At 36.2% G+C, this 19,289-nt stretch overlaps 2 protein-coding genes across 3 annotated transcripts in view; one reads left to right on the top strand and one right to left on the bottom strand.

The window, feature by feature from the left end:
- Positions 1-6,454, bottom strand: part of LOC108048939 (estradiol 17-beta-dehydrogenase 11) — a 16,587-nt gene extending 10,133 nt beyond the window's left edge. The window contains exons 1-2 of the mRNA XM_017129949.2: positions 6,358-6,454; positions 4,189-5,214 (exon numbers count right to left, since the gene is read on the bottom strand). Coding sequence (XP_016985438.1) covers positions 4,189-4,398 — 210 coding nt within the window. The 5' untranslated portion in view covers positions 4,399-5,214; positions 6,358-6,454. The remainder of the gene's footprint in view (positions 1-4,188; positions 5,215-6,357) is intronic.
- Positions 6,249-19,289, top strand: LOC108048808. 2 transcript variants are annotated; one of them, XM_017129828.1, is made up of 11 exons: positions 6,249-6,387; positions 7,134-7,310; positions 7,368-7,506; positions 13,408-13,553; positions 13,611-13,805; positions 15,718-15,809; positions 15,873-16,010; positions 16,757-16,911; positions 17,294-17,960; positions 18,266-18,364; positions 18,429-19,289. In XM_017129828.1, the coding sequence occupies exons 4-11, from the start codon at positions 13,547-13,549 to the stop codon at positions 18,978-18,980; spliced, it is 1,905 nt and encodes a 634-aa protein (XP_016985317.1). In that variant the 5' UTR covers positions 6,249-6,387; positions 7,134-7,310; positions 7,368-7,506; positions 13,408-13,546; the 3' UTR covers positions 18,981-19,289. The 2 variants fall into 2 exon arrangements, with proteins under 2 accessions (XP_016985317.1, XP_016985234.1); XM_017129745.1 differs by lacking the exons at positions 6,249-6,387; positions 7,134-7,310; positions 7,368-7,506 and adding an exon at positions 10,913-11,239.

The raw sequence follows: 19,289 nt of genomic DNA, 5'->3' as shown, positions 1-19,289 counted from the left end.
GAATAAAATAAATACATATACCCACAGTTAGAGTGCAAAGGCATCACAAAATATAATAATAAACCTGAAATTGAACCCCGCCGACAGCAAATGCAGCAAACTGCAACGTGGTGCATTGCATTTGAATCGAATCTCCGCTCCCCTCCCCTTATACACTTGAAAGTTTTAAGCTGCCTGGCCAATTGGCCAATGATTTTGCACTTTAAGTTTTGTTTGCTCATGTCTGGCTTCTCTTCGCTGTTTTGCTTTTTTTTTTGTGCTTTTTGCTGATTTTTATGGCAGGCGGGTGGTCGCTGTTATCGGTTGCCGGTGAGGCCTTCAATGGCAATTTTCATTTATAGATGTTGTTGGAAATTAGCATCACAATAAAGGTTTCTAGCAGTGTATTTGCTTTGGATTCGAGCGCTCATAGATCGCACAATCAAATTCTATGCGATCTCGACTGCTGCAACTTGTGAATTGAGTGAATTGAGTGGCAATTTGTCTGCCAGAGCGGATATTTGCTAAGCCAAATTCAGCTGCAACGGATATGTCGAGTGATTAGCTCGAAGTACATTTATTTTAAGACAGAGAAACTCGCAGGTGTCATTTATAATTCTGTAAACAATAGAGCAAGCTATTTAGGCTTACAGGGTTTTTATTTGAAAAAATGCAACTTATCAAAAATAAAAGAACTATCTAGGTTATACAGTAAAATGGGTCTGTAATTATAAAATAAGAAACAAATGACTTAGGGCACGAACTTTCTGATGATCTAACACATGATCAAATCATTCCAAGAATTCTATATATATTTTGTAAAACAGCACTTGGTTGCATTGCTATTTTTGGCAAAACTTGAAACTCACGAATACCACGACTTATTTTAGACTAGGAAAATATTTGTTACGTTATTTTAAAACCATAATTTTGTGCTTGAGGAATTTTTGAAATATAACTAGCTTCCTCAAATAATTTTAAGTGTTTGCTCGCTGGCATACATTGTGTATTTCTTTGCACGATGATGTACGATGTGCCAGTCAGGCAGTATTTTTTTTCTTGTCTTGTACATATTATATGTATGTCCATTGACTGGGGTACACCCGCCCCGTAACCCATTTTTCAGTCTCACACACACTGGCAGCCGTAAATCAGTCGAAAGCACAAGGCCGCATGCGGGTTATGAACCTGCAACCGGCCCGGTCTCTAAGCCAACAAACGGCTTACAGCTTACAAAGAGGTTAGCTAAGGCAGCTAAGGCAGCCCATCCAGTAGTAAGATATTGTATTTAGCTGTTTGCCTTTCGGGGGGCCGCAAACACTTTCAATTTCAATTGCGTTTGCAACGCACAAACAAAAGCCAACGAATGCCCGCGAAATTGCGGTGGCTGTTGTTGTTACCACAATTACCTATACGATGTGTGTGAGTGTGGGACTTGCGACTAGCTAATAAAAACAGGCTCTCCAAGTGGCCAGCACCACCACAAAGCCGGCAAAATGCAAAAGTTGAACTAGGTCAACAAGCCAAACGCAGCCGCGCAGTTGACAGCGACTTCAGCGGCGGCCAGTAACTCTGCTGAATTGGCTCATTACATGCCCCAGGCACTCGAAGAAACATGACCCAAAATGGTGAGGGATTTTAGAATTCTTATTCAATAAATCTCACTAGAAATTTATTTTGTATAATTTATATGTATTTTCACATAGATTTTAAATAACTCGAACCATTTTATTTAAAGAATTATTACTTTAGGGTTTTTTAAACCAAAAATCAGTAAAAAATATTTTAATTTAATTTTTTATTCTTAATTATGGAATATTTAAAAGATTAAGGTTTTCAATAAAAAGATATTATTTAAGAAAATTAAATTACTAATACCACTCTAGAAAGAAAGTCTAATAAATTTTACATTTACTAAATATGTTAACTGATATGTTTTGAAATTTTGTTATACAGAAGAAATATGTCAGCAGAAAAATTGCTTACTAACACATAGCTAAGAATAATTTCTAGTAATTAATTAATTATTTATTCAATATAATTTTTAAAACCTTGGACTAAACGTCTCCCAGTGTAACAAAGTCCACATAGATCTCCTCCTATAATGTCCAAATTGTAGGTGGAACTTTCAGCGCATGTTTGTTGCCCAAGTCTTTTGTTAAATGCATGCCAGCAATGCATTGACATAAATCGGTCTATCCGCAACAACAATCAGCAATTTGCACATCTGCCAGCTATCATCGATAACCAGTCAAGCGGTTAGCGTTTAGAATCATCATTTAAGCGTTTACAAAATACGTAAATTGACATGCAAATTCAGTTGTCTTTCTGAGTCGCTGGTTTTGCATTTGGCATGCAAATGTCAACAGTTTTTCCAGCCGTCTCTATTTTTATAGCCCTCTCCCATGCGGCTCGTGCATAATGATGCCACCGCAGCTGACGAATACCGATGGATCTGGCTATCATGCCACAAATATTTCGCGATCAAATCTCACTAACCCTTGGCCACAAAAGGTTTTATTTTGCGGTAAAGTGAAAATATAATTACCTCAAAACGAGTCTTACGCAATAAAACCGAAATTGCTTTTATTGTCTTTTATTTTTGGTTATTTAAAAACCACTTAGCGTGTCAGAGTGTCAGTTTGAACCCAATACGAGCCTTATATTACAATTACCAAAGAGCCTATGGGCAGTTTTATTGGTTCGTTAGCCCTAATGATTTTTTCACTTTTAATTCTGGAAGTTTGCAATCTCATTCAACTGAGTTAAGGCAATTAATTAGGCATGTGACCAACATATAGCAAAGCTGTTGTTTTAGTCACTTAAGCACTTATTTGCATTTCGAATTGAGATTAATGGATAGTTTTTATTAATTATAATTACTGGTAATGCTAATTCATTGTTAAATCTCTGGGTGGTTTTTATCTGTTTGGCGCAAATTTATGGCGAATTGTTAATAGACTTGTATATTTTAATGGCTTTATTTCGAGCTTAAAATATATTTACATACTTATTAGCTTATACATTTTTGACGGTTATTTATCAAATCTATTTATAAAGAAAACTTAAATTTTTTAAATCAGTTTTCTATTAAATGTTTGATTACAACCATTTTGTCGGACTTCTAAAAAAATTAATGTTTTGTATGTCTTGTGGCAAATATTTTCCCTTGCTATTCAATTAATTTGTGAAAATATGAAACGTGATAACTCAATTCCCAACTGGTTCCATCAATCCTTTCCCTCCCCTGATTGCATCTCAAAAGCCAAATCCGTAAGTCAAAATAAATTATCGTTCACAGGCTGGTTTACATCATCTCGAGCAGTCCCTAGCTCACCTGGCCCCTCCCTTGTATCTGAAGATACGATCTCACAACTTGTCTCCGGTGGATCTTAATGCCTTAAATCTCTTTCACGGTTCCAATTAAACGCCACACGTGCTGCCATTGGCAATGCCCATTACCTTTGGCCATATATCACATCCTTTCCGCTGCTAATTAAATAAGTTAATCGCTGTCGTTCATTATTTTTGCCAGCCATGCGATCGCGGGACTTGAAATTCTCAGTGCGATTCTCTCCTATAACATTGACACATTTCGTCGAGACCCGAAGGTAAAATGCGTTAACTAAATCACACAATGTTGCTAATAAACCAAAGTCAAACCGAAGGTAAATTATTCTTTCGAGCCGAGGAAGCAAATGCGATTTCAACAACCGTTTTTATTAATCCGTTGTAAACAAAAGTGAGAAGGTCTTGGCCGGAGGGTTATTAGAGATACAATAAAGTCTTTTATTTGATCACTCAAAAACTAGAAACCTTTTGTTTACGGGTATTTTTATTTGTAGATAATTAAAGTCGAAGCAAATTTTGACTGACTTTAATTAAATTAAAACAGAAGGCTACATGTTACTTTTTATGGTTCCCTTTTAACAAATTTAAAATATTTTGATAGCTGCTGGTGTTGATTAGTTTCTTCAATTTTAAAATAAATGAAATGATATAATCAGTTTCTAGATATACTAAATTCTTTAAGAATAGATATTCTTTTATGAAAAATATTTTTATTTTTAAATTAAAAAAATTTTTATTTGCGACTTTAACATTTTCTCATTCCCAAATATTTGTTACCATTTTTTGAAGAACTATATTAGGTATATTGAGCTTGTTTTATCGACTGAATGTTGTTGTATTCATATTATCAAAACTAACCTGCAGGATGTATCCAATGCAGCAGATGATGAACCAGGCAACGTCCGCGAAGGCATCCCAGGCATTCCACAGGACCTGGCCCCATCCGTCGGCGACAGGAGCAACAGCCTTGTCCTGAGGGTGGACCACTCCATTGCCATTGGTTTGGGCATGCCCATTGGCCGGGATCTGACCATTCTCAGCGGGAAGGTTGTTATTGTTCTTCTCCATTTTAGCACAGATTGGACACTGAATTTGCTCGATTTAATTTTATCTAGTTAATTTTGTTTAGTTAAATCACACTTTCCTAAGACACAAGTTTTCAATTTAATTGGCTTTCTTTTATGCAATTTTTCGTTGTTTTTTTCCGTTAATTTAAATGCAAACGAAACACAACCGCAAGCAACTGACGCGATATTAATTTTGGTTTTTGTTTCAAGTTAGTTTCGTGAGTGATTTGGGTTTTTGTCTTTTTGTATATAGTTTGGATTTGAGGTCTTGGGGGCTTTTGTCTGATTTTAGTCGGATTTTTCCGCACTGCACGTCCGCTCTCGTGAGCGTAGCAAACGAATTTGAACGTTGTGGGCTCGAAAGGAATGAATTTCGACTTCTTATTTTGGCGCGCTATTGGATATCGCCGACGTCGACGTCGCAGTTGGCATCGACTGCGCTGCTTACCGCTCGCCGCTCAGCCGAAGCTCTGCTTGTGACGTCATCGAGCTTGAGCCGCAGCTTCGGCTTGGATTTTTATATTATTTTTGTTTTGCTTGTTGCTCGTTCTTATGTTGCTTTGGGCTGCGCTTCGCTTTACGCTATTTATCCCGTTTTTTTCTTTTGGTTTGTGTAATTGTTTAAAATTAATTGAGATTTATGCTTTCATATATTTTATTTTTTAAATTTATCACCATCTGCATTAGAAGGACGGCGTACACATGACTAATTAGCGTTATGAATTGTACAAATTATTTTACAGCTGTCTTGGGTGATTCACTTGTTAATTATTTGGGATGAGTGAACGAAGACCATTTTTTCTTAATCATAAAATCACTATAAAAACAAAATTTAGGAAAAGTTACTAATTAGCGTTATGAATAATAAACATGTTATGACACCACAGATAATGCATCTTTGTTACTTTAATTACAAATGTTAGTTGAGTAAACTTTTCTCTAAAAGGCTTAAAAGTGTACGATTTTATTTTCTCATAAGTTTTACTCAAAAGTATGAAAAGTATACATTTTCACATTTAATAAGAATGCAAGGTGTTGAAGAATGCAAGATTTTAGAAGAATAGGAAGGAAAATGATAGTCTGCATAAATTGTATATCGTTTTACTTATTATTATCTATTATCTTACTGTTTACTTATAAGACAAGTGTAACGATAAAAAATCATTTATTTCACAATTACTAATTAGACTTTTCTCTGATGAGCATGAAGCGGAAAGTAAAATATCGCAGTAAATCATCATTATACTAAAAAACGACCTTAACTTCTGGATACTACTGTCCACTTTCCCCTCAAATCCTCACTTGTATAAATTATTTTATTTTATTGTGAATCAGATGAAAGTCGGGTGCACGTAAATTAGCTTTAATGCAATTTTGGCCAACTTTTATCCTCTTTACTCGTTGTCAACATCACAATGCACTTTCTGCTCTCTTTCCTTCTTGTTCCTTTTCTTCCTTTACCCCTCTTTTCCACAGACACACCTTCACATACACAGACATTAATTTGGACTTGGTTTTTTTTTGGATTTTTCGCATTTAAAACGGGTTATGTTAATCGATTGAAATGATATTCGGCCGGCAATTCTTAACGATTTCGTCACATCTTCAGATTGCATAATAAGCAAATTTTAGTTATTTGCTTGATATCGTTTGTTTTGTATACGTGCTGTTTCTTAGATTTTGATTTGCATTTTTAACAAGAAGTTTTGCGGGTCAAAAAACTGATAAAATAGTTAAGGCCATTTGTTAAGCGCATGTTGAGCACGAACATTTTTACATCATTTCTTTTGCCTTCTTTCTTTTCTCTTTCTATAATTTTTAAATTGTATTAAAATGTAATTTTTCACCTCCGCTTTAAACTTCAAGAAATTCCGTTTATTTTAGTATTTTACGTATCAGTTTTCGGGTTAGCCGGCGTTTATTTAATCGATTAATTACCAAAGTATGCAAAATACTTTACTGGGATCTTGGAGCATTCTTTTTTTGTCTGGTTCGTTTTATTTTATTTGGTTATTTATATTTTTCGATTGCTTTTCGCTTTAGCTTCGTTTCCCAATGCGTTGCTTTTTTGACATTTGTGACGCAGGCGCAGTGAGAGAAAAGAGGAGGACCAAGGGGGCTGGGGGAAAGGAGCAAAAAAGGCGGTAGACTCAGCTGTTCTGTTGATTTCAGGGTTTATAGTGGTTGTTTTGACAAGAGAGAGATTTTTGGAGATTTGGAGAGTGACAGTCGAAAGTTTCTAACAGCTGTAAAACAGAGTTACCCTATATAAAGAAAAAAAATATTACTGTCTGTTACAATCAAAAGTTCTTAACGTTTGTATATAGTATTTCAGAATGTAGATAATAAAACATTTTAAAAGTATATTATTTATGTCAGATTGGTATAATAACGTATGTATATTAAGTTCGACAATTGAATTGTTGATTGATTGAATTTAACAACATTTAAATTTCGCAAACTTCTAAGAAACATTGCTTTTACTTTAATAATAATAAATCTCTCAAAATCCGATAGCATATTATCAATTTGGTATAATTAAATCAATTTAAACAATACTGCGCACCGAAATAATTTGTGTCTCCTTTCGAAAGATTCGCCACAATTTATAGTTCTTATATTTCCGCAATAATTAAACCCAAAACAAGCATATTCTATTTGTTCTATGCAATCAAAAGCGAACAGATCTCGACGCATGCTTATTAGTAGTATCTATTTCCTTTTTTTCAAATTTAGCCTCGTGCCCTGTTGACCGAACTCCAAAGATAAGCTGAACTCTGACCGAATGAATCCAAGTCCGAAAACACGGAGATTGTCTTAACCATAGGAACTCCATAATTGAGACAGACAGTCGAAAATGAATCAACAGGTAGCCTTCGCCAAAAAACAAAACCCGTTAGAACCAACATAAAGGTGAGTCTATAAAGCTAAGCGCCAATCTGCACGTTAACCTATTTTACTTCCTATCAGAATTCTCGTTTTAAGATCTTACTTCCGGCTGGGGTCCGTATTTAGCCAAAAAAAACGAACGTGTTTCATGCCATGTGTTTATCCGATGACTTGGACATTATGTTGTTCATATTTCCTATGCTTGATGATGGCCCATTTGGTAAGAACTGCCTAAGCTGCGGGTATTATTAATTATGATTTATCTCACAACAATAAGGAGCACGATAATTATTGGCAAAAATAAAAAGCGTCAAGGCCATCGATGGGCTACCGTAAACAATTTCGTCTGAGTCTTGGGAATCTCATTTGCGATGTGCTAATTGCGTTTTTGCCCCTTGAAGTATTTGATATTTCTTGGTTATTTGCAGATTTGAATCGCTTGGGGGATTCTCGTTGAGAATAACTTGTTATTTCACTTCGCGAGAATTGCGTTGTGGAGTTTTTAGAATTTGTTAGAATTGGGTAACCAATCCAATCTGGTTATATTGTTTGAGAAACAAATTTTCATCAGCTTAGAGAGTTTGTTATGATTATGGGTTTTCTTATTTTTATCGATTGGATCACCCACATTGATATCACTGTTTGCAGTTGAGTTTTGCAGCTCTTTTAAGTAAAAAGTTATTTGCTTTAAAAATAAAAATCAAATGAATAAAACTTAGCACATCAACATAACATATATTTTATAATAACACTTATTTTATATTATCCTTAACTTAATATAAGCTTTAATACATTTTAATAAAGTAACTTATAAATTAAAATCTTTTTTTTTTGATTTAAGTTAAAATTATTCACTCTTATCTAAGTTTTCATTATTTTAATAAAAATTCGCAAATGACTCATGAGAATTAAATGCTAACGTTTGAATGTTAATTACTACGTCAAAAATATGATAATAGAATTCCACTTAATATTAAATACATCAGAAATTTAAAGCCCGATGATTCTTTTAACCATTGGCCTGCCATAGCAACTCATAATTCAATCAATTGGTATTTGTAAACCTGACCAACAACTTCCGACTTCATAGAGCCACATTCCCAAAGCCCATAGAAGAAAAAAGACAAAAAGAAACACTAAATCTTATGTGTGAAGCCCAAATGACATTGAATTTTTATTATATTGTTTCTGGCTTTGATTTCAATTAACATAAATGCTCTAAAGTCATATCGTGAACATCTGTCATGCCCAAAAGCGTTGTAAAATGTTGTAAGAAAATTGATGCATCATTGTGAGAGGGCTCAAGATTTCTTGCTCAATAATTATAATTATTAAAAAAAAAATGTTGGCACAATCAAAGAAGTGAAGGCGGCTTAAAATATCTATAAATTTCACCAAAAGTTTATTTATAAACCCGTCATGTTAGCCTTAGCCGTAGTGGAAGAAATAGCTTTGAATTTTATTGAAATAGTAAACAAATCATAAGTGAAAAGGCCGAAAAAACTGACAATTTTGGCCAAAAGCCGCTATAGATGGTCAGAAGGTCGAACTTTGGAGTCGTTGATTTGATGAGAGCAGCCTCTAAAAAACTCCTGAGATACTTCGCTGAAGTGCACACGTTTCGTTCAAATTAAATGGCCAGTTATATGTTTAGATAGTTTGGCTTTTATTGTTTCGCTTTTTATGGCGATTGTTTTCCGCTTGATTGGCCCAAATAAACCCGTTTCATTCTAGACAAAACCGCATTTAAAGTTTACCCTTTCGCCGAAAATAGAACACTCTCGATAGGATGCGGTTCTATAGTTTTATCTATCTATTTATCTCTTTGATTGCCACAAGGTCTCAAATCGGGCTTGCTTGTCGTCTTAACTGTTTATTTTGGCTGATTCTCGCGTTTGTTTGTTTCAAGTTTTAGCACAACTTGCGGGAGTAATTTGCACAAGTCAAGGTCGTCTTCTCGGATAAATGCCAGATCTAACAACTTCGGATATAAGATTCTTTGGATTATCATTGAATTGAGTAAATATGCATGGTATAATTTGACATTGCAGACTTCGATCATTAAAATGTTTAACAAAAATGAAAGCTTAAGTATTTGTAAGTTCCAATTGTTTCAACAATATTTTATAATTTCTTTTAATTTTGTATATAAGCATAAGATATTAATTTATTTTTATTTTCAAGCTAACTTTAAATTCCGATTCGCTTAAAATTTTTACAGGAGAGTGAAAACTTTAATTGTTGCAGGTGTGAAAATTATTATTTAACAGAGAAAACATTTGGAGAAATAATACCTAAGCTATAATGAATGCCAAGTATTGTTATTATTCAAAATTTGTTTTTATTTGCTAAACAGTATTCTTTGCATTTTAGGCGATTGCTTACTTTTTAGACTCTTGTTCAGATGTTTAAAAAGCAGTGAATGAGACATTTCCTATAATTTATATATATTTTAATCAGGATCAGTTAATATAGCCATGTCCATCCATCCGCCTGTTTATATATTTCGGACTCAATTTAAAAGATAAAAGATAAACTCCTTAAGTCTTATTATATTTATAATTACTTTTTTGATAAAAATATTCAATGTCTTATTTACTTCCTTATTTATTTTTTTTTGTTTATTCATGACTAGACTTCTTAATGATTTTTATTTTACGTGACCTTAATACAGTCAAGTGAATTGAATTTATGCCAGAGAAGCGTCAAATGCTAATTATTATTTAACAGGGAAGACAACTGTGTAAATATACTTAACCTTTAAGGACTTTGAAATATTGGTAATTGAGGTTTCTAAATTGTTTTGATATGTTTTTATTTAATTTATTAATTAACCATATTTATTTGAGCATTGTACATTTTAATTTATTGATATTTTTCTACGTTAATTGAAATGCAGTGTTGTTTGAATTAATTATATAAAAGTCCAAAACAAAATTATAAACAAGTTGTATAGACTGTTATTTTTCCAAAAATTAATAACCAGATTTTCAAGCTTAGTCCAATCAAACGTGTGTTGCAAAAAGTCAATCTAATTATAGAATAAGGCGCCCCATTTATTAATGTTAAGGTTAAAGGTATGCGAATTATTATAATTTTAGATTTTAAAATTCTTTGTGATATGAAAAACTATAACCAAAACCATACCTAAGTTCTACAAACAAGAATTCGAATTAAAAAAGCAATAAATGTACAAAAGTTGTTCAACCGATGAAATGTAGCATGCTATAATTAACATTTTTGCAATTGAAAACTATAGATCATGGACCTTGATGAAAAGCGAAACTGCAGCCAATGCAAAAATTAAATGCATTTACTATGCAACGAGATTGCACTTGGTCGGCACTTGAGGAGCATCAAAAGCTATGACCCTTCGGATTTTCCACCTCGCCCAGCCCACATTTTCCCATTTTCCCACCAAAGAGCAGAAGGCAGGCCAACCAACTGTAAACGTAAACAATGTCCACTGCGCAGGACAGTTCTCGTTCCGAATCCGAATCCGAATCAGAATCGTTATCCGAATCCGAATCTGAATCCGGCGGACAGCTGTGCGTCGGAATCGGGTGAAAGCTTATTGGACAGCGGAGGAAAAGCTTCAAGTGAGCAGTCAGTGGATTGCGGCCAATTTAAGCGAGCGGTTACGCGTTACCTTCGAATTTTTCCCCTTTTATTTTGCCAGGTTACGTGTCAAGGAGCAGAAATTACCACTCGAACGATTTGGCTAATTAAGGGCCAAAGCCCAAGTGTCAAGTGTCAAAGAATCTAATAAAATATAAAATATAAAATATAAGATCACAGCTCGAGCTAAAAATGCCAGCTACTGTTGGCCAAGATCTGCCAAAAAACGAGCAACAAATCACATTTTGAACCTGGCCAATTGCCAGCCAAGGGAAACCCACAAAAGCGTAAGCCACAACAGCAACAACAACAACAACAATGGCATCGAGTGGCAGGTAGGATTCTAGCCATATTCATTCATATCATATATACATTTGGCATATACTAGACAGCCATTTCGACCATATCAGATAGTTGTTATGACTGATATTAGTCGTGTAATCAATAAATTGATTTTTGATTGCCATGTGTGTGGGTTTTCTTCCTCGTTCTTTTTACTCCTCCTTCTTGTTTTGTTTGTCTTCTGTCTGGTATTTGCTTTCTTTTTTGTTTTTCTTCTGGCGGCGTCACACTGCCTGGCACTCTCACAGTTTTTTGCCTTGGCCTATACAATTGCACACCCACAGTGCGTATACTTGATATGATTGTGCTGAGCTTTCTTTATTCTAAGAACAGATGGCAGCACTTACAAACTAATTTAATTTAGTTAACTCACAATTAACACAATTTTAAAAATATTTTACACAGAATATTTGAATCTACTTTATTATACAAGCATATTCAAATATTTCGCTTAATGTTAGAAATATTCTGCTCCTTTAGTTTGATTTAAGTACATAAAAGTATAAATATTTTTTTGAAGGTTGCCTTCCACAAAAAAGTTTTTTTTTACAATTTCTGTACTGTTTCTTTTTTACCAGAGTGTACTTTTCTAAATAAAGTTTATGAATTTCCGACAATTTCAGAATTATTATTGTATTATAATTACTTAAACATGAACATAAAAAAATTGTATACATTGGGGTTCCCCCCCATTTCAACAAGACAAACTTGTTCCATTTTATTATTTTTTTAAGCTCGTTAGCCATTCGTTTTACTAACTGAAATCCAACACATGTAGAGGCAAAATAAAAAGACAGACAAATTGAGGTGACGTGCTGTGTTATTTATTTATTTACTTTTTCAATCGTTTGCTCTATTTGCGACTAAAAATAGAGTCAACTAAAGATGGGAGAAAAATTGGTATGGAAATTCAATTCTCTCCCTGTTATTACCTCCCAAACGCAGCAAGGCAAAAGTTAGAAGGCAGGGCTTCCTCTAGCTGCCACCAGCTAGTCATGTAATTAGGATAATCGAGCGGCCTTAAATATGCACGAAAAGTACACATAATTACAATCGGCAGAAAATTGGCCAGAGAAAGTGGGAAAATGGATGCCTTGCTGTGGGAGCTTCAATTTCAATGCCGTAAGAGGATATCCCCTGTTCATGACTCATGGCATCCCGGAGCTTGGCAAGCCACACAGAGCGAACAGCTCGCAGTCTCCTTTTACCATTTTTCCCCTCCCCTTTTACACAGAAAAAAATTATTGTTTTTCATTGTATTAAGTTGTTTTTCATTGTATTAAGTAACAATAATTATTAATAAAATTTCCATGATTTTTTTTTTGATTTTGTAAGACGGTACAAACTAATTAAATTTGTACATTATGCATTATTATAAGCATTTAAATAATAGTTTTAAAACCTCAAAATCTTTATAAGAGGCAGTCTTCTAAACATTTTTTTTGTAGTGTAATCTCTGGCATTGTCGGCTTGGCGCCAAAAAATGTTCATGCAAAAAAATTGTGCCTGTCCTTTCCGTCCGTGTGTTTGTACACGTGGTTGTGGTTTCAGTTGAGGTTGTGTGGGCGTTACTTTCGGGTATTTGTATGGGTGTCCAACCACAGAAGTCATGTCCTGGGAAAGGTGACAGAGTCATTACGTCGGTTTGGTTATTCAGGCAAATGCACTTTGGGCTTAAATTCAGTAAAAAAAATGGGTAATAACTTATTCTGAATTATTTAAAACAAATGTTATATTTTAAATTTGGCATATTTACTCAATTATTTATTTAGTACTCCTGTAAATGTACATGCTTATTAACTCTGCTTAAACTCTGTATGCCAAACAACCAAAATAAATATACAAATTCGGAGAATTTTTAACTGCAAATATTTCTTAGTTCGCGGAAATAAATTAAGCTGGCAATTAAAAAATCGCTTAAAGTCTAACTTAAAGGTCCATTTAAACAAGAGAATAAAAAGCTCATTAAAACCCCTAAGTTGGATTACAAAACCGCTTGGTATTCTGACCGCTTACATTTATTTTTACTGGCGAACTTAAGGCACAATAAGAACGAGAAAAGCAGCTGCCTAATTTCGACAATTTTGTATTCATTAGGGCAGTTTCTCCAAGCCAATTTAATTTAATTCCCCCCATTGCGTCCTTTAAATTATCCTTGCAGCCTGCTGGACGTGCTCTGCAGTGGGAGTGGCGCCCGTTTGGCCCTGGGAACCTCGGTAATCTCGTATCTGATTGTCTACAATGAGGCATCCGCTCCGAGCCTGCTGGTTGCCGTCCTTTTGGCCACCATCTATGGCACTATGTCAGGTGGGTGCATAAAATTCATGAATATTATATTATAATAACTAAAGTTCTGTATTCTAGCCCGTTGCAAAACTAGTCTTCGCAGTCTGCAAATGCCATATGTAAGGGCCACGAATAAATTCGACTTTGGCTGTTTGTTTTTGGCCACCTGGCTGGATGCTCTGGCCGCCATGTGTGCCTGTGCTGCCCTGGCCAGGACTCTCAGCTCCTGTCTGGATGCCATGACCGGGGGTCTGGCCAGGATCCTCATATTGGGTGAGTAGTAACTACGTTTCACAAATTTATATTTTACAAAAGGCATAAATTATATTTAATCATAATAACAACTTAGTCAGTTAAAAAATAAAACTCAAGTCGCATAATAGACATTAAAAAATAAAATAAAATGATTCTAGTCTATAAGGAATCAAATATTATATTATTTTACAATATTAATTCTAGTAAAGTCATTATACCCGTTACTCGTAGAGTAAAAGGGTATATTGTATTCGTGCAAAAGTATGTAACAGCTAGAAGGAAGCGTTTCCGACCCTATAAAGTATATATATTCTTGATCAGGGTCACTAGCCGAGTCGATATAGCCATGTCCGTCTGTCCGTCTGTCTGTCCGTCTGTCTGTCCGTCTGTCTGTCCGTCTGTCTGTCCGTCCGTATGAACGCTGAGATCTCGGAAACTATAAAAGCTAGAAGATTGGCATTTTGCATGCAGATTCTAGGAGTTCCTACGCAGCGCAAGTTTATTTCAAAAAGGTGCCACGCCCCCTTTAACGCCCACAATCGCTTGTATACGATTTTAAAAATTTAAATATTTCGGAAAAGTAAAAATGCAATTTTATTGTGTTTATCAATACCTATCGAAATGTAGAAGAAATTTTTTAAATCGGACCATTCGTTAAAAAGTTATGCGTGATCAAAGTTTCTATCTCCATCTCCCTCGCACTCCCTATACCTGAGTAACGGGTATCTGATAGTCGGGGCACCCGACTATAGCGTTCTCTCTTGTTTTTAAAATACTTTCCCATATGTTTTTCAATTAGTTTAGAAACCTTTCAAAAAAATGCAAACCTTAAAGTTTTTACAAATTCAATTAGCAAATAAATAAATAAAATTATAGGTTCTAAAAATAAGAGTATAATTTTTGTCACACCCCAGGCCATTTTACTTTTTATACCCTTGCAGAGGGTATTATAATTTCAGTCAAAAGTTTGCAACGCAGTGAAGGAGACATTTCCGACCCTATAAAGTATATATATTCTTGATCAGGATCACCTCCTGAGTTGATATAGCCATGTCCGTCTGTCCGTCTGTCCGTCTGTCCGTCTGTCCGTCCGTCCGTTTCTACGCAAACTAGTCTCTCAGTTTTAAAGCTATCTGCTTGAAACTTTCCCAAAAGTTGTCTTTCTATTGCAGGTAGTATATAAGTCGGAACGAGCCGGATCGGGCGACTATATCATATAGCTGCCATATAACTGAACGATCGGAAAAGCCATAACGTTGGTGTTTTTAAAGTTAGGAAGTTGGGATTTTCTATAAGTTTTATTTTTGGCCAATTAATCCGACCTACAAAATTTCATAAGGATCGGACGACTATATCATATAGCCGCCATATAACTGATTGATCGGAAATGCCATAACTTGGGTGTTTGTAAGGTTAGGAAGTTGGGATTTTCTATGGGTTTTATTTTTGGCCAATCAATCCGACCCACCAAATTTCATAGGGATCGGCCGACTATATCCTATAGCGGCCATATAACTGAACGATTGGAAATGCCATAACTTTGTTGTTTTTAAAGTTAGGAAGTTGGGATTTTTTATGAGTATTAAGAATGCATCATATGAATAATTTTGAAGAATATAATTTACAGAATATTCTGCAAGGGTATTTCAACTTCGGCTCCGCCCGAAGTTAGCTTTCCTTTCTTGTTTTAAAAGAAAACAAACTAAAAATAGTTTAAAAACCTGAAACACAAATATTTGTATTCTTTCAAGAGAAACGTGAATTTTATTAAGTACTGTTAGTTAGCATGTTTTATACATTTCAACTTTGTATATTTATTTTTAAAATACGTTAAATATTTATAAACGTACCATTATATATATACGCATACTCAATATTTTGTCACGAACTGTGTTGCTTAAAGTGAAAATATAATGTTGCCTACTTTCAGGCCGCAATGCACCCGCGAATGAGCCATGGCCGGATGTTCTTGGCGTCTCAGTTGTCTTCCTCGTCACTGGGATGTTCATGCTGGGCCTGGAGGTGGGTACTCGAAATCCACCCACTTATCCTCGACACCCACTCATTGCATTAACGTATTCACAGCACTCGAGGGCCTTCAGCCTCATCCTGACACTTGGCATGTTCGGCTTGAATGCGATTTTGAGCGCAGTCGGCTGGTGGCGGGGCGACATGTTGGCCTGGTCTACGGACAACTACTTCCAGCCCGATGGACTTAGCAGTGTAAGTGGGCATATTGACCCCCCCTCCCCCCTCCCGATCTGGAACTTCGTTATTGGGTCAGTGCACTGTGCCAGTCTGAGTTTTTTGTTTAGCGGATTTCCCTTTTTTTTTTGTTTGCTGAGTCCCATCGATTTTCGCTGTCGTGACTGGGAACAATTGCGTGACCGCAGCTGGAGCCACAGGATACGGGCTTTTGATTATGACACGTACTGGCGCGTTTAGTTTTTGTTTTCCTGCCCCCTTTTCTCCGGCATTCCTCGGTGGAAAGCCACCAGTCAGACAGCAAAAACTCGGCAGAAAGGTAGTTTCTCATTGAGCCGCATTCGGAAATACTCTTGAGCACTTAATTGAAGTGCCTTTAATTCGCGGAAAAGCTTTTCAAATTTTTGTAGATCCTTAATCAAACTGTAACGACTATTTTTACTGCATGACGCTTTACCTTTTAACAATTTATCAATTGACATAAAAAAAATAAATAAAGGAATCTATTAGTACTTTTTTCATTAATCAAAATCGAAATGATAAAAAATAAGTTTTCCTATTTAAATTTACTCTCATAACATGAAACGGTTTTTTCGTAATAAATACCAACTTTCCAAAAAAAAGGTATATTACCTTGTGCTATCCAATAAAGTAGTTTTGTACGACGTAAACAACATTTGTAGTCTAGGGGAACGTCTGTTATTAGCTTAGCTGCTATTTGAGGAATTATCCGGCTAATAACTGGTTGTAACCACCACCTGCAGGTCTTCCTGGCCACTGCCCTACTTACGTACTCCTTCCCCAGCGATTGGCCGCAACAACATCGAAGTGGACGATTCACGGCGACCTTAATCACGGGATTGGTCAGCATTTCACTGCTGCTGACAGCCATTTGTCTATCCACAGTGGTGCACTACAAGTGAGTTTAATCATTAGATAACATAAGCAAATTATTTTACTTGAATACATTTGTAAAACATACCTGTCAACTGAGGGCGCCCAATATAAACGTGAAATCAAAATCAAGACTTGACCCAATTAACTTAATACAGCATTTAGTTAATAAATTATGATTTCTTACTCACAGAATTTCATAAAAAAATGTTTAATGTTCAACTATGTCTATTATATCACATAACGAAGTCATGAAAATTTTGATAATTTCTAAATAGAATTATTTCCTATTTTTTTTTAAGCTTGAATATTTACATTTATTTAAGCTGGTTAACACAAACAAATATAAATTTAATAAAAATATTGTACGTATCTAATATAAGATAAAAAAATGTTTTTACTTGCAGAACCCATGAGGAATATGTTGCCGTGCCTTTGTTCAACATCCTGGATGAAAGTGGCTTCCATAAGTTAGTGCCCGCCTCGGCTTGTATGTTACTGCTCACAAGTTCGGCCGCATTTCTGGAGCTCTTTCCGGAACTGTATGGTATAGTGGTTCGTTTGGCCACCTCGGAGTGGAGGATTCTGTCCAAGCAGATCAGTTACGAGAGCTCAGAGAGTGGTAATCCCGTGCTGGCCGTCTTCATTGGCGGCAGTATGTGTGCCATGTTGGCCTTCGCCTGTCCACTGCAGCATCTCAGTTATACATTAGCCGCCGGTCATATGGGCGGGGTATTCCTGCGGGCCTTCTACCTTCTGTATATCCCCTACAGGCCCAAGTTCATGGCGCCTAGCAGCGAGTCCTCACTGTCGTACAGTCGCCTGTCCACCGCACCGATTGCCAAGAGCAGTAGTTACAGCAGTGCTGCAACTTCCAGTTCGAGTCGCTTGAAGAGGAGTCTCTGGAAGATCGGTCTTCCCAAGAACCGTGGCCTGAAAAAGCCCAAAACGAAGCCCAGAAATAAACAGGAACTGGAGAAGGAGTGGCTGCTCCTGGGCGAACCCACCTCCCCGTGTCCTCAGCGGGAGGGAAGGGATGTGGAGTCCACTATTTTGTCCGATGGCGAGCCACCGGTGAGTTTATTAAGGGCTCTATTTTAATTAAATCACATTTTCATAACAATAATATAACAATAAGCTGTCTCATATTCATTTAAATATTGATATATTTTATAGTAGGTTCCATAATTTTGCCATTAATCTTTGTGTTTTTTATTTTGCAAAATATTTGAAATGATTTTGTTTAATATTTTCTATTTATGATCAAGAAATAAGTTTTAGTAATTTTTATTCGCCTTAAAACTTGTATCTGTTAAGTAATCCATTTACTACGTATAATAAAAATATTTTATATAATTTATTAAAATCTTTTACTTTAGCCATCTGACTTTGAGTACCCTGATAAGTTTGATAAAAGCGATTCGGACACCTCGACGGACATTGATGCGATTGTGGATGAGTATCGTGAGAAGATCAAGGTGATTAGTTATAAACAGCTTTAATTGTTATATTCCTAACATAATTTCTTATCTAAAACACAAGGTAACTACAGCAGGTCCTTTGGAGCGCAGTGTGCGAGTGCCCACAGTGAGTTCCTGGCGCGTGACCATTTTCGCGATTGTGGTAATTGGCCTGGGAATTGCACTCTGCATTGCTGGTCTTGTGATGCACTGGGCTCCAGCAGCTTTTACTGGAGGTATTGGGGTCCTGATCGTGACCATTATGATGGGATTTATACCCAAATACACGGGCAGTGTGATTAATGTGAGTCCCATGATCTGTGGAATGTCGCTGTTGATGGGCGTGATCCTGTTCAGTGAGTGTGCCATACATTCCTGGCCAGGATTACTCATCTGGATGATGGCAGGACTCATCCTGGTGATTAGATGCGATAAATACTGCTGCAATTGCTTCGAGCACACGACCATGCTGAATGCCCAGCTGATACCCAGTGTTTCTGGGAAAACCAACGCGGGTTCCGCATCGGGATCTACATCAAACTTGGCCGGACCATCCACCAGCATTCGGATACCCAGGCCGCCCAAGGGAGTGGGCGTGGTCGGACTGCCGCAGCGCATCAATGGCCACAGATGACAGTCGGAGTCCTCGGAGGAGGAGGGCGAGGATCTCTTCCACGAGGACTTCAATGTGCGCGACTTCGATGAGGAGGACGACGAGGATTGCTGGACTGATTAGCTTGCCGCCTTTGAAATGTACTACTTAGGAAACTATTTACTTGCTATGCAGATCTCCACGATGATCTAGCTTCGAGCCACATATGCCTGAAATTTTCTAGCTAGCTAAATTAATTGTCAAAATTTACCCATGTATTTATGTAACTCTAGCTAGGCGACTCTCTCTACAACTAGGTTCCGAATAAAATGCCATTTTTCGAAATGATTA

This window comes from Drosophila rhopaloa, unplaced genomic scaffold (assembly GCF_018152115.1).
Source record: "Drosophila rhopaloa isolate 14029-0021.01 unplaced genomic scaffold, ASM1815211v1 contig_2, whole genome shotgun sequence".
In the NCBI taxonomy this organism is placed as follows: Eukaryota; Metazoa; Arthropoda; class Insecta; order Diptera; family Drosophilidae; genus Drosophila; species Drosophila rhopaloa.
Note: the sequence above shows the minus strand (reverse complement) of the source record. Positions and strands in the feature narration are given on the sequence as shown.

Coding starts and splice junctions, on each gene's coding strand:
- LOC108048808 (XM_017129745.1), top strand. Junction 16,912..17,293: donor TCCACAGTGGTGCACTACAA/GTGAGTTTAATC, acceptor TTTTACTTGCAG/AACCCATGAGGAATATGTTG. Junction 18,365..18,428: donor AGTATCGTGAGAAGATCAAG/GTGATTAGTTAT, acceptor CTAAAACACAAG/GTAACTACAGCAGGTCCTTT.